Genomic DNA, 16,311 nt, shown 5'->3' with positions numbered 1-16,311 from the left:
TAGGGAGTGACATCAGAGGCTTCTCACCGCCAGGAGAGGGGATGCAGCAGACTTCACTAGAAGAGTCTAACAAAGTCACTGAACCAATACACAACCAAACAACAAGCCAGCGGGAGGGAGGAGGGGCTTGCATCCAGAGATGCTACAATACATTATTTCAACTGTGCAGTTTACAATAAAAAATTATGAGCTATGCAAAGAAAGAGGAAAGTATGACTAAAAAAGAAGGCCCTGGGACAGGGCCTAGATGTTGAATAGCAAAGATATCAAGGCGGCTATTATAAATATGTTTAAAGAATCAAAGAAAACAATGCTTAAAAAAGTTAAAGAAGAAATTATGATAATGTCTCATTAAATACAGAATATCAGTAAAGAGATAGAAATTATAGAAAAATAACCAAATAAAAATAAAGGACTTGAAAACCACAGCACTTAAAAGGAATATTTCAATAGAGGGCTTAACAGATTTGAAATGGCAAAAGAAAGAATCAACAAACTTGAAGACAGACTGATAGAGGTTATGCATTCCAAAGAGTGACAAAACAGAGTGACAAAAGAATGAAGAAAAATGAATAGAGCCTCAGAAATATGTGACACCATTAAATAAACAAACATACGCATAATGAGAGTGCCAGGAGAGAGAGAGAAAAAGATCAGAAAATATATTAAAAAAAAAAAAGAGAAAACTTGAACAATACTACAAACCAACTACATCTAACAGGCATCTACAGAACATTCCACCCAATAATAGCAGAAGACACATTCTTCTCAAGTGTAAATTGAACATTCTAATACAGACAATATGCTAGCCACAATATAAGCCTCAATAAATTTTAAAGTAGTGAAATCATACAAAGTATGTTTTCCAACCACAAATGAATGAAATTACAAATCAGTAACAGAAAGAAATTTAGGGTATATCCAAATATGTAGCTATTAAATAACATACTCCTAAGTAACCAAAGGGTCAAAGAAGAAATCACAAGAGAAATTAGGAAATACTTCAGATGAATGAAAATGTCATCAATGGTATGCAGATAAAGCAGTGCTGAGAGGGTAATTTATAACTTTAAGTGCCTATATTAAAAAAGAAGATCTCAAACCAATAACCTAACCTTCCACTTTAAGAAATCAAATAAAGAAGAACAAATTAAACCTAAAGCAAGCAGAAGGAAGGAAGTAATAAAGATTAGAGTGAAAATTAATGAAACAGTGAATAGAAAAACAACAGGGAAAATCAACAAAGCCAAAAGTTGGTCATTTAAAAAGATCAACAAAATTGACAAACCTTTAACTAGACTGACCAAGAAAAAAGAGAGAGAACACATTATTATTAAAATAAGGAATGAGAGATATTACTATTAACCCTACAGAAATAAAAGATTATAAGGAAATATAAAAAACTGCATGCCAACAAATTACTTAGATGAAATGGAAAAATTCTTAGAAAGATAGAAACCATCAAAATTGACCTAAAAAGAAATAGAAAATATGAATAGAACTATAACATATATAGAGATTGACAAAGTACTTCAAAAACTTTCCACAAAGAAAAGCCCAAATGGTTTCACTGGTGACTTCTACCAAACATTTAAAGACAATTTAATCAATACCAATTGTTTTGGTTTGTTAAGCTGCTGGAATGCAAAATACCAGAAATGGGTTGGCTTTTTCAGAGGAGATTTATTAGGTTGAAAATTTACAGTTCTAAGGCCATGAAAATGTCCAAATTAAGGCATCAAGAGGTAGACACCTTCTCTGAGGAAAGGCTGATGGCATCCGGGGTTCCTCTGTCACATGGGAAGGCACATGGCGACATCTGCTGGCCCTTCTTCTCCTAGGTTCTGGTTTCAAAATGTCTTTCTCCAAAATGTCTCAGTTTCTGTCAGCATTTTTCTCTCTCTTGGCTTCTCTACTGGTTCTGGTTTCAATGGCTGTCTCCAAAATGTCTCTCTATGCTCTCTGAGTTTCATCTGCCTTTTATCCTCTCATAAAGGACAAAAGCAAGGGGATTAAGACAACCTTGAATGGGCTGGGACACATCTCCACAGAAACAACCTAATCAAAAGGTCCCACCCACAATAGGTCCGTCCCCACAAGAATGGACTAAAAGAACATAATCTTTTCTGGGGTACATAACAGCTTCAAACCAGCACACCAATTATGCACACACTCTGAAAAAATAGAAGAGGATGAAGCACTTCCAGCTTATTCTATGAGGCTAGTATTATCCTGATACCAAGATCAGAGAAAGATGTCACAAAAAAACTAAAGACCAACACCTTATGAATATCGGTGTACAAATCTTCAACAAAATTCTAGCAAACTGAATCCAGCAACATCTAAAAGGGATTATACATCACGAACGGGTGGGATTTATCCCAGGAACGCAAGGGTGGTTCAACATAAGAAAACCAATCAACAGAGAAAGAAAAAAAAAAAAATTTGACAAAATCCAACAACCCTTCATGACAAAAACTCAACAAACTAGAAACAGAAGTGATCTCCCTCAACCTCATGATAAAGAACATCCATAACTAACATCATACTTAGTGAAAGCTTTCTCCCTAAGATCAGGAACAAGATAAAGATACCTGCTCTAGCCACTCCAATTCAACACAGTACTGGAAATTCTAGCCAGGATGATCAGGCAAAAAAATGAAATCAAGGCACCCAGAATGGAAAGGAAGAAGTAAAACTATCTCAATTTGTAAATGACATCAGCCTACATATAGAAAATGCTAAGAAATCCATTAAAAATATATTAGAACTAATAAACAAGTTCAGGAAGGTTACAGGTACAGAATCAATATACAAAAGTCAAATTTCAATACACTAGCAATGAACAATACAAAAATGAAATTAAGAAAAAATCCCATTTATAATAGCATCAAAAAGAATAAAATACTTAGGAATAAATGTAGTAAAAGAAGTGCAATCTTTATATGCAAAACTACAAAAGATGGTTGAAAAAAATTAAAGATGACCTAAATATACAGGAAAGCATCACATGTCCATGAACTGGAAGACTTAATATTCTTAAGATGCCAATACCCACAAACTTACCTACATAATCAATGCAATCCCTATCAGAATACTAGCTGGCTTTTTTACAGATACTACAAGATGATCATAAAATTCATTTGGAAATTCAAGGGAGGCAGAATAGACAAAATAATCTTGAAAGAGAAGAACAAAATTGGAGGATTCATACTCCTGGATGTCAAAACTTACCACAAAGCAACAACAATCAAAACAATGTGGTGCTAGCCTAAGGAAAGACATAAAGATCAACAGAATTGACAGTCCACCAATATACATCCATTTATGGTCAACTGAGTTTCAACAAAAGTGCCAAAGCAACTCAATTAGGGAAGAAAAGTCTTTTCCACAAATGGTTCTGGGACAACTGGATATCCACATGCAAAAGAATGCACTTAAAGAGTCCTCCCTCAAATCATGTACAAAAACTAATTCAAAATGAATCAGAACTAAATGTAAGCACTAAAACTATAAGACTCTTAGCAGAAAATACAGGATTTAAGACCTTGAGTCAAGTAAAGCCTTCTTAGATGTGACATCAAAAGCACAAATACCAAAAATAAAAAAAACACGTAATTTGGCCTTCATCAAAGGATACTTTCAAGAAAAGACAATTCCCAGAATGGGAGAAAATATCTGCAAATCACATATTTGAAAAGGGACTTGTATCCAGAATACATATAAAGAACTCTTAAAACCCAATAATAAAACTAGACAATCCATTTTTTTTTAATGGTCTAAAGATGTGAATAGACATTTCTTCAAAGAAGGTATACAAATAGCCACAAAGCACCAAAAGTAAAAAGATGCTCAACATCACTTTCCATCAGGGAATCACAAATCAGAACCACGAATTAATCATACCCACTAGGATAGCTATAATCAAAATGACAGACAGTAAGTGTTGGTGAGGATGTGCACAAAGTTAAACCCTCAATACACTCTAATGGGAATTTAAAATGGTGAAGTGTTTTGGGAAACTATCTGGCTGATAGTTCTTCAAAACGTTAAACATGGAGTTACCATGTAATCCAGTAATTCCACTCCCAGGTATACAGGCAATAAAAATGAAAACATATGTCCACATAAGAACGTGCAAACAAATGTTGACAGCAGCATTTTTCATAATAGCCAAAAAAGGGGGGAAAATCCAAATTTCCATCACTTAATGAATGGATAAAATGTGGTATATCCATAAATGGAACATTATTTGGCAATAAAAAGAAATGAAGTACTGATTCATGCTGTCACACAGAGGAACCTTGAAAACATTATGCTAAGTGAAAGAAGCCAGTCAACAAAACACTACATATTCTATGTTTCCATTTATATGAAATGTCCACAATAGGCAAATCTCTATACAGAGAAAGTAGAGAGGTGGTTGCATAGGATTGGGTGTTTGGGGGAAAATGAATAGGCACTGCTAACAACAGGTAGGGTTTCTTTTTGGGGTGATGAAAATACTGAGTTAGATAGTGGTGATGGCTGTTCAACTCTATGAATATACTAAAAATCACTAAATCATACACTTTGAATGGGTGATCATATGGCATGTGACTTATATTTTAATAAAGCTATTATAGAGAGAAAAGCACAGTGCAGAGCCTTCAAAATTAAAATGTTAGTTCATGTTATTCCTTAAAAACTACACTTAGAGAGTGCCAAATAAGCCCATATGAAAAACAATACCATTTCAAATGTCTCTGAAAACCCCTTATGAACTCAGTTAGATGTCAAGTGAAGAAAATGCTATGAGTGAACTTGATGTCAAAGGACTTATCAAAGATAAATGTACTGTCAAAACTTTCTCACCAGTATGAATTCGCTGTAAGCATGTTACTTATAAAATGGATCATTAAGACAAAATTATTTGGCTATAATAAAGAAATCCATTCCATATTTTCTTTTTAAACATAAGGTCAAATCACATACCTAGAGTTTAGTACTACTGATGGTATTGAATGTAAATTTAAAAAATGAACACACACCGCAATATGAAAGGACATAAAAAATCTGAATGGCTCAATAAAATTTAAACAGGAAGAGTTTAATTAAATGCTGTGCTCACCCTTCTTTAAAAATGTATACCACTTTATAGTATGGATTACTACCCTATTATGCATTGTTTAAATTACACATTTAGAGTTGTTCCATAATATAAAATAAAACTGAAAATGTAACCTGGCAAAGAGACAAAGGAATACAAAGCCTTTTAAAAAAAAAAAATCTCAATTATACCTTGTACTCAAATATAGGCCACCACACTAGAGCCTCATAAGCAGGAGATGCTGACTTCAGGCTACTATTTTCACCCACTTGTTCCATAAGCTTCTGAAATTCAACCTGCCCGGCACAAAACTCACTTTCTGTCCTAAATGCCTAATTTCTTATTCCTGTTATATTCCTTATCTCCAATAAAGTCATCGCTATCCACCTAGTCACTCAAGTCAGAAACCCAAAAATTAATCTAGACTCACCCATCTTTCCCATTTCCAACTCCCAAACATCCTTTAAGCCAAATACCAAATCCACGTCAATTCTATCTCCTAACTATCTCTTCTGTCTTGTCATCCTCTTCCTACCATTGTTTACTTCAAGTGTTATCACACCTCACCTGGGCTCTACCTCAAGTTTTTTTACTCTTGAATACCTCTCACAGGACCCTGCCTCCCTACTAACCTTCATTAACAGTCAGGATTTTGGAATGCCAGCATCAAAGCGGTGACCACTCCTCTCCCCTTTTCAAAATATATTCAGATAAGGACCCTCCTCTACCTCAGCTCTTGGGAGGGTTATGTGACCCACACATGACCGGAGTTTTGCATCCCCTAGGGTCAGTGCTTAGTTCAGGGATAGGTAACGAATCTCAAGCTGGGTCAATCAGTACCTTCCTCAGGCTTTTATTTCAAAACCATTAGGAAAAAAAAACACTTTTTTTTTTTTTTGCTGAGGCCACCAGCTTTGAGAATGATGTACTGCTATACCGGCAATATTCCTCTCCACCACCACATGCCTGCCTGAGAACAAACCATTACAGAGAAAAATGGAGCTGGAGATAGCAAACAGGAGAAACAGCACCTGATGATATTTTCCCAGGATCTAATGAGGCCAGAACTTCTTTATTACATAGGCAAATAAACTCCTTTTTAAAAAATTAGCTCAAATTTCTTTTTTGCTATTGTTGTTGTTGCCTATGATTTAAAAAAGCCTGACATTTCTTAACAGCGAAACTGAATTCTATAATTCTACTATCTAAAATCCTTCAACTCTATATAACATTCAAGATAAAATCCTTAGCATAGAGTCCTACAAATTTTGTGGAGAGTATCAACCAAATGTGATGTATAGACACTATATGGATCCTAACTCGAACAAACCAACTGTACAAAGACGTGTGAGAAAACTCGAGAAAATCAAATGTACCAGGCATTAGATGATATAATTACTGTTACTTTTTGCTGGGTGTGATGGCAATATAAAAGTTTTTTAAAAGTCTAACTTTTAATCTAGAAGAGATTCCCCTCTCTTTTTTAAAATAGTGTTTATTTATTACAAGAAACTGGGTCATTCACCTTACAGAAACTCCCAAGAATTTTAATATATTCCTTTATTCCTTGTATTTCCTATGAACTGGTTATTACACCTAGAAACTTATTTAGACTCAGGTTCAATTTTTGGGGGCAAGGATATGTCACAGGTGGCACTTCATACTTCCTATTGGATCACATTCTGATTGTTTCACTTTTTTAGTGAGTTCAGATACTTATTGAAATACTTACAGGTAAACCAGTATGATGTGCGGGGTCTGATATAAAATAATCTAGCAAAATAACAAAGAAGTATAGAAAGAGAAAGAAAAGAGAAAAAACAAGAATAGCAGCAAGTTGACAATTGTTGACACAGGGTGGTAGGCACATGGGAGTTTAAACATTTCCAAAATAAGTTTTTAAAAAATCTGTCTCCTACCTAAACCTCCTAAAGCCTCATCTCTTATCACCCACTAATAAACAAGTTCAGTAAAGTGGCAGGATACAAGATCAACACGCAAAAATCTCCTATACCCTAGTAATGAGCTATATGAGGAGGTAATCAAGGAAAAAAATCCATTAAAAACAGTAACTAGAAGATCAAATATCTAGGAATAAAGTTAAGCAAGGATATAAAGGATTTGTGTCCAAAAAACTACAAAACATTGCTAAAAGAAATCAAAGAAGACTTAAATAAATGTAAAGACATGCCGTGTTCATGGATTGGAAGGCTAAATGTCATTAAGATGTCAATTCTACCCAAATTGATCTACAAATTCAATGCAAGACCAATCAAAATGCCAAGAGCCTACTTTGCAGAAATGGAAACTGTAACTATCAGTTTTATTTGGTAAGGTAAAGGGCCTTGAATAGCCAAAAACATCTCTAAAAAGCAAATGAATGTCAACTTTGCAAGGTGTTAAAAATAGAGTGGGACTAGGAGGAAAATACAAGCAGTGCAAACTAGAGACTATAATTTACAGAAACACTGTATTATGCTTCCTTTAACGTAACAAAGGCAATATTCCAAAGCTAAATGCCTATGAAGGGGTGGGGAATAGGGGAAAGGTATGGGACTCCTGCCATCAGTGATGTTGTCTGACTCCTTATTCTACTTTAGGTTTGTGCTGATTTGAATGTATTATGCCCCCCAAAACGCCATTATCTTTGATGTAATCTTGTGTGGGCAGAGTATCAGTGTTGATTAGATTATGATTCTTTGAGTGTTTCCATGGAGATGCGACCCACCCAACTGTGGGTGATGACTGACTGGATAGTTTCCATGGAGGTGTGCCCCTGCCCATTCAGCATGGGCCTGATTAGTTTACTAGAGCACTATATAAGCTCAGACAGAAGGAATGAGCTTGCTACAGCCAGGAGAGACACTTTGAAGAATGCATAGGAGCTGAGACAGGAACTGCAGTTTATAGAGACATTTTGGAGACAGCCTTTGAAAGCAGACTCTTGATCCAGAGAAGCTAAGAGAGGGCAAATGCCCCAAGAGCAACTGAGAGTGACATTTTGGAGAGAAGCTCAAGCCTAGAGAGAATTGTCCTGGGAGAAAGCCATTTTGAAACCAGAACTTTGGAGCAGACGCCAGCCCCCTGCCTTCCCAACTAATGAAGGTTTTCCAGACACTATTGGCCACCCTCCAGTTAAGGTACCCAATTGCTGATGTGTTACCCTGGAGACTTTACGGTCTTAAGACTGTAATTGTGTAACAAAAAAAAATCCCCTTTTATAAAAGCCAATCCATCTCGGGTGTTTTGTGTTCCAACAGCATTAGCAAACTGGAACAAGGTTAACGCTATCTTTCCTTTTATTGCTTTCTAGCTGTCAAGTTTTGTTTCTTTTTGTTGTTGTTGTTGTTTTCTCTCTTTCTCTTTTCTTTTCCTTTTATCTCTCTGTCTTCTTTGACTCTTCCTCCTCCTTTGTGGAAAAAATGGAGATGTCCTTATATAGATAGCGGTGATGGTGATGAATACATAAACACATGACTATACAGGGAACCAACGATTCTTTACTTAGGATGGAATGTATGGTGTTTGAACAAAACCATCTTAAAAGAAATGGGTTGGTGAAGAAATTTTGAGGGCACTATATTGAATGAAATAGGACAGACACATAAAGGCAAATATTGCAGGGTCTCACTGATATTAACTAATTATAATATGTAAACTCATAGACATGAAATATAAGTTACCAGGATATAGAATGAGGCTAAAGAATGGGGAGTGGTTGCTTATTATGAGCAGAATGTTCAACCAGGGTGAACTTAAACATTTAGAAATGGACAGGGGTGATAGTAGCATGTTGTGAGAATAAATAACAGTGCTGAAAGGTGTGTCACCAGAAGGAAAGTTGGAGGTTAAAAGATGGAAATGTATAAAACAGTGAATCTTGTGGTGGACAATGTCCGTGATTAACTATATGAATATTAGAAATCTCTCTCATGAACTAGAACAAATGTATGACAATGTAACTAGAAGTTAATAACAGAGAAGCATATAGGAAAAATATATATACCTATTGCAAACTACATACTACAGTTAGTAGTATTTTAACATTCTTTCATCAACAGTAAAAAATGTACTATATCAAAACTGAATCAATAAAGGAGGGGGGGCATGGTTAGGGGTATGGGAGGGATTTGAGTTTCCTTTTTTTTTCTTTATTTCTTTTCTGGAGTAATGAAATGTTCTAAAAACTGAAAAAAAATTAATTGTGTTGATGGATGCACAGCTGTATGATGGTACCATGGGCAATTGATTGTACACTTTGGATCTTTGGATAGTTGTATGGTATGTGAACAATCTCAATAAAAAATATTTAAAAAAAAAAGAACAATGAAGGGTGGGGCAAAACGGTGACGTGATGAGGTGTGAAATTTAATTACTCCTCTAGGGCAGCTGGTAACTAGTCAAGAACTCTCTGGAACAAATGCCCGGGGGGACTTCTGTGACCAGACATGCATCATATACCAGTCTGGAACAGCTGAGATCACAGCAAAGAACTATAAGTTTTCCCATCGGGGGCTAGTGCCCCTCCCCACCAGGCACGGCAGACTGTCTTAGAGCTGCCAAGAGGGAAAAAGAAAGAGTACCAGCTGGGAGCAAGGAGGGGGGCTCAACCAGGCCCCAACTGCAGCATTAACAAATCTGGACTGCTGAATAAAAGCTCCGAGGACAGGTAAGTCAACAGCAAGCACGAAAGGAACCCACACATTTTGGGCCTGCAGAGAGGAGGTGAGGTTAACAACAACAACAACAAAAATAGAGACTTTTGAAGTTGGAGGTGCTCAGAGTGCTGGAAAAGGGCTGGGCCCTGGGGGAGGGGGTCACATAGAAATGGGTACCACCCCTAGACTTGTTTGCAAACCAGAGAAGCTGGCGCCCAGCTCTGAAAAGGTTTTTGTTGTTGTTACTGTTGTTGTTTTCTTTTCTATCTATCTATCTATCTATTTTTCTCTTCAGTAGCCCATTAGAGCTGCAAGAACTCTCAGGATTCAGCACCACCCTGGGGAAAGGTAGAATTAAAGTTGTCTGAGAGCAACTAGGCAGGTGAAGGAGATAACTCCCTAAAGGGCGTATCTTTAAAACAGGTTATACTGGGAACAAGGAAAAGTAGCTAGGTAAAGCTAAAACAGTGGCTTTAATCCCTGCAGAGAGGAGGCAGGGCTGACAGAAAAAAATAAAATGAAATAAAATTAAAAAGAATAAAGATGAAGGCTTTTAGAGTCAACTGAGCTCAGAGTGCTGGAAAGGAGCTGTCCCCTAAAAAGGGGGTGCACAGAGCCGGGTAGCAGCTCCGGCTCTTGACTTGTAAAACATGGGAGTTGGGGAAAGGCTCTGAAAAGGGATTTCTTCTTTTTTTCTTTCTTTGCTGTGTTTCTTCCCCCCCCCCCCTTCTTAAAACTATTCTAAGTAGCTCAGTAGAGAAAGCCTCAGACATTTTCAACTGGCAGCAGGACCCAGGTAAGGACAGAGCTAAGACAGGTCTGTGAGGCAAAGCAATGAGTCTAGTGGGGGAGATAATTGCATAACTCCCCCAAGAAAAGGGGGGGAGGTGGGGCCTCACTCAATTGGTGGGCTTTCTTCAGAGAACTCAGACTCCAGGGGCTGGATAGCAGAAACTGCTTGACTCAGGCACAGCCCTGGCAGAGACAGGATCTAGTGAGAATTAAAAGCACCACATCTCTTTACACTGGTGGGGAGCTATGGGCTGAAAAGTGCCACCTGCTGGGCAAAATAGGAAAAGCACAGCATCTACAGGCTTCACAGGAGGATCTGACAACCTGTAGGATCTCACTCTCAGGCAAACTTGACACTTACTACACCCTCCTCCTAAAACCTGGGCCCGTATGGACTGGGAAAATCTGACTGAGGTCGATCATACCTGGGGAGACATCCTCGCAAAAAAGTGACATAAAGGCAGGGCAAGAACCAGAAAAACAAGAGCTGAAACATTCTGATCAACTAAACAGAAGCTATGTTACAGGTCTAGAATAAGTTGAACTGAATGCCAAAGAAGAGATAGAGAACAAAGCCAACCAACAAGAGAACTCTAGGCAAGAGAGTGAAAACAAGCTCCAGAATAAACTCATCAAGAATATCAGATGCTTAGACAGCTAAAAATAGCAAGCCATAATAGGAAACAAGAAAATATGGAGCAGCCAAAGGAAAAAACTAACACTTCAACTGAGATACAGGAGTTGAAACAACTAATTAAAGATGTTCAAATAAATCTTCTAAATCAAATCAACAAGCTGAAGGAAAATGTGGCAAAAGAGATGAAGGATATAAAGAAAACCCTAGATGACCATAAAGAAGAATTCGTAAGCTTGAAAAAACAAACGGCAGAACATACAGGAATAAAAGGCACAAAAGAAGAGATGAAAAATATAATGGAGACATACAAAAGAAGATTTGAAGAGGCAGAAGAAAGGATCAGTGAACTAGAAGACAGGACATCTGAACTCATACACACAAAAGAACAGACAGGGAAGAGAATGGAAAAATATGAGCAGGGTCTTAGGGAAATGAATGACATCATGAAGCACACGAATATATGTTATGGGTGTCCCAGAAGGAGAAGAGAAGGGAAAGGGGGCAGAATGAATAACAGAAGAAATAATCACTGAAAATTTCCCAACTCTATAAAAGACATAAAATCACATATTCAAGAAGCACAGAGTACCCCAAACAGAACAGATCCAAACAGACCTACTCCAAAATACTTACTGACCAGACTGTCCAATGTAAAAGACAAACAGAATTCTGAAAGCTGCAAGAGAGAAGTGATACATCACGTACAAGGGAAGACCGATAAAACTATGTATGGATTCTCTGCAGAAATCATGGAAGCGAGAAGGTAGTGTCATATGATATATTTAAGAAACTGAAAGAGAAAAATTGCCAACCAAGAATTCTATATCCGGCAGAACTGTCCTTCAAAACTGAGGGACAGATTAAAATATTTCAGACAAACAGACAGTGAGAGAGTTTGTGAATAAGAGACCTGCTCTATAAGAAATACTAAAGGGAGTGCTATAGGCTGATAGGAAAAGACAGCTCCTGGGACAGTGACCTTTATTTTAACCAGAATCAAGGTATACATACTAGAACATGTCAGGGTGCTTTGGCTCAACTATTCATACCTGTTAAGCAGGCAGACCCAAAGCCAGAATCTTCAGTAGGAAGGAAGAAATTTCCAAAAGGAGTAATACTCCCTGAGAATATCCAAGAAGACATCTTAAGCTAGGAAGAAACCTAATTACCTGCGAATAATATCATCCACAGTTGCATACTCCAAAAGGGAACTCTAGGACAGTGCTTCTCAAACTGTAACATGCATACAAGTCACCCGCAGATCTAGTTTAAAATGCAGATTCTGACTGAATAGGTCTGAAGTGGGGCCTGAGATTCTGCATTCCAGATGATGCTAATGCAGCTGGTCTGAGACCACATTTTAACTTAGCAAGGCTCTAGGAAACCTGGTAACTCATACCTCTCTCAGGGAGAAGACAGTAGTAACTCCTGCCTTATTAACCATCTCTTTTAAGCTTATGTACTCTGTGCATTAAAAAAAAAAAGCAAAAATAAACAGTAATTCTGCATCTGCTGGCATCTTTCTTCTAACACATCACTATCCCACTGTGACAGCTATGCAATCTCGTTTTCATCTGAATATCCCCAGCCCTAGCACATGCCTGGAAAATAGTAGGCCCTCAGTAAATGCATGTTAAATGAGGCTCTATATATCCTTGACATATTAAATGCCTTCTTATTTTCTTCTTCTTAAGATATTTTTGTTTATTGACCTGCCTTTCCCACTTGATTACAAATTCCTTGAAAACAGAGACTCCTGCTTTTGTTCCATGGCACAGCCTGGCAGAAGATGGACACTAAAGTAAATGTTTGATAACTTAACCTGGATAACTGAACATACAAACACACTATATTCAGGCTCTTGGACAGAATACAGATTAAGAGCACATTCTGAATTGTAAATCTTATATTTTTGGAGGAATTTAAAATGATCACATGTATGGCTCGTCTTCACAAAAGTACACTAATAAACACAGAAAGGAGCATCAGCTCTACTTCAAGAAAATGGCATAAAAAGGTTACATTATGCTTCTTCACAGACAACCTTATCAACATAGGAAAAAATGTTTAACGAACGGTACCTCAGTCTTCCCACATTCATCAGGTGGATCCTGGTGTATGGCCATTTGATACTTGACATATAAAGAAAATGACTGGCTGAAGGACGACTTGAACTCTGGGTCCTCAAAAGAGACAGGTACTAACCTCACCTTCAGAGCAAGGAAAATACAAGCAAATGCTATTGAAACATCTCTACCTGATTAAATGCTTCTGAAGGTGAGGCTAGAGTAAGATCTCCACAAATCCACTTCCAAAGCTCAGCGCTGGGATTTTTCATAAAATGAAAAAAAAACCTAGAAAGGGTTGGCTGGCACAGAGCCGGGAGCACTTTTATACTAATGTTTATGAAAACTTTAAACTCTTTAGAGCCAGGACAATGTTCTGGTTGTCTGTTTAATTTTACTTTTTCTCTATCCGTCTACTGTTGCTCTCTGAGTACACTAGTCAATAATGTTGCTAACTGTAGTATTAGCCCCTACTTTATTCCCCTCTTCTTATATTAAGATTTAAGTTTTTCCCCTTCCAGATTTATCTTCAGTAATTTAACATAAAAAATTTAAGCATACAAGAACTTCCATTAAAATATTCTACTATCTTACTTTTCTAGTCTCACTCAGTTGTGCAGGGGTAGTACATTAACAAAGAATGATTAAGCAGTTTTAAACTATGTATGACTTTTAAATATGGATAAAGTATATTAAGAGTTGTGCTGTGCGAAACATATTTAGCTTAAAACATAATGTTTTTTGCTTTTTTCTCATGGCTACTTTAACTTAGAGCTCTATGAATACTAAATATTATTACTAACTTATAGATTACTTCAGTGAAACATGGTGGCTTTAAATAAAGATAATGTATTTTATGTGTTACTTTTCCCCTTGAAACTATAGATGATTGGCATTTAATCTGACACTAGGTAAAATCTGCACTTCCAGAATATTCATTAATTCACAGTCCTAACTCTTTCAAGATATGATGCAAATTGAACACTAATAAAATGTACCACAAATAACCCATACATAAGAATTCATACAATAATATCAAATGGAGGGGAAAGTTTCATTTGCACATAACAAGTACACTCGGCCTGCTGACCTGGCTCACTGTTGGTTTATCAGGTGGGTCCTTGTGAATAACCATCTGGTAGCGTTTATAGATCTGGTAAGACTCCTGAAATGTAGCTTTGAACTGAGAACTTGGTGGAGATGATCTCACCACCCTCACCTTCAGAAGGAGTTAAAAAACAATGTTTATTAATTATTTATTCATTCTATGGAATACATATTAATAGTTCCTCCCATCCAAAAAGAATCACAAGTTTTGACACAAATATTAAGGCATAAACACATAGTAATAATATTTTAACATTAAATATCAACTGGTTGGTAAGTAAAGATAAAAAAACTATTTCTCCAACTTATATAAAACCAGTTGAAAGGCAGAGGATCCTCTCTAAATTCTGAGTCTCAACTCTGAAGCTGACTGAATTATGGAAGCCTGACTCTTGTAAAACGGTAGAATATTTTGAGCACTTCAATTACAAAAACAAATTCTCTTTAATTTTAGTTGTACACAACTTACCTCAATAAGTCCTCCTAAAGGACTAAAACCAAATACACTTTCTGGAACTTCTTTATTCAATAATCATTGCTAAATCTAAGCTCATACATTTTTTAAATAAGGATAAAAGACAACCCTCATAAAAGTATTCCTGTTTCATAGCATAGTTAAGAATAAAGACTCTAAAGTCATACTTCCTTTGTTCAAATCTTAATTGCACCAACTTAGTCAAGTAACTTAACTTCTCCATGCCTCAGTTTCCTCATCTATAAGGCAAGGATGAGTTCAAACAGCAATTGTCACGCAATAGGGACTAACAGTAGAATGCTTACAATTATTACTAATAAAAATTACTAATAAATAGCTAAAATAGAACATTCTAACTTTTTCATGCATATGAAAGCCTGGTAATCTAAAATTATGAGGCATCTGAGTACCCATGCAGCTAATTTTATGTGCTGTTTCTGTGCTTCAAAAACCCATAACAAGAGAGGCACAGGATAATCAGATTTCATTAAAGCAAAGCTTCAAATTGAAGCACAGAATGTCAAAAATGTGCATGCTGACAATGATATAATTGAGTACAACACAGAGAAGAACTAGAAGGAAAATTGAGACTCATCAGTCAAAATGTGTTAGCAAAACATAGTAGTAAAATAGAAAATTGCATGCAATATAATAAGACAACAGGAAACTTTCGTGTATGCTATGAAAAGTAATTTTTCTGTGAAGAGTGACACCCAGTGGATAATAAATCTCTGAATATCCTGGGTATCATTACATAAAAAAAGTAAAAGTACATATTGTAGAATAGTTAGGCTGATTCCCTCAATACATTACTATTTCTGATTAAAAGATAAAAGACCCCTTACAAAATATTTTAAGTAATATAGCAGCTAAAAAAAAGTGCTCATGTCTAACCAACTCTCTTCCCAACTGCGGAAGGAGAAAGGTCAATACCAGAATCAGATTAGTCAATGAGTTCTAATACTCCAAGGTGTTAAAACAGAACTTATTTCTGAAGAGAAAAAAAAACAAAATAAATGTATCTATTTATATATATTCCTAATGCTTAGACTGCATCAAAATTAACTTTTATTATAAGGTCTTTGGTGATACGTGATATTCTTAGATGATATTAAGATATGAATTTAAAAGGCTAATCTGTTATTAATCCTGTATGAGAAAATGATGGAATCATTGTGACTAATGTTTTATAAAAGAATTTTACAAATACCAAAATGAATATCAATACTTGATCCGAAAATTTTATATCAATTTGTGGGGAGAAAAAAGAATTTAGCTCTAAAAGCATTCATATTTTAATTAAATTTGTTTGGGAGAAGTTAATGAAAGAGAAGAGTATAGTATTACTGCAGCAATTAAGTATCATTTAGCTGAATTCCTAACTGCTGGCTTGCATATATGATGCCATTTGCTGCCCTGATCAAGATCAAAACATTAGAATGGATAAAACTGTGATCTGCCTAGTGTGGCATATTTCTTTCACTATT

General features: G+C 36.3%; 1 protein-coding gene across 9 annotated transcripts in view; it reads right to left on the bottom strand.

The window, feature by feature from the left end:
- ATE1 (arginyltransferase 1) overlaps nt 1-16,311 on the bottom strand; it is a 217,904-nt gene that overhangs the window by 180,264 nt on the left and 21,329 nt on the right. For 5 of the 9 annotated variants that reach the window (XM_037803969.1, XM_037803968.1, XM_037803967.1 and 2 more), the window contains 2 exons: nt 14,333-14,461; nt 13,258-13,386 (listed from right to left, as the gene is read on the bottom strand). In XM_037803969.1, coding sequence (XP_037659897.1) covers nt 13,258-13,386; nt 14,333-14,461 — 258 coding nt within the window. The remainder of the gene's footprint in view (nt 1-13,257; nt 13,387-14,332; nt 14,462-16,311) is intronic. The other 4 variants (XM_037803975.1, XM_037803970.1, XM_037803974.1 and 1 more) reach the window with 2 other exon arrangements.

Source organism: Choloepus didactylus, chromosome 15, assembly GCF_015220235.1.
Source record: "Choloepus didactylus isolate mChoDid1 chromosome 15, mChoDid1.pri, whole genome shotgun sequence".
Classification (NCBI taxonomy): Eukaryota; Metazoa; Chordata; class Mammalia; order Pilosa; family Megalonychidae; genus Choloepus; species Choloepus didactylus.
The sequence above is the reverse complement of the archived record's forward strand: the minus strand, read 5'-3'. Positions and strand labels throughout refer to the sequence as shown.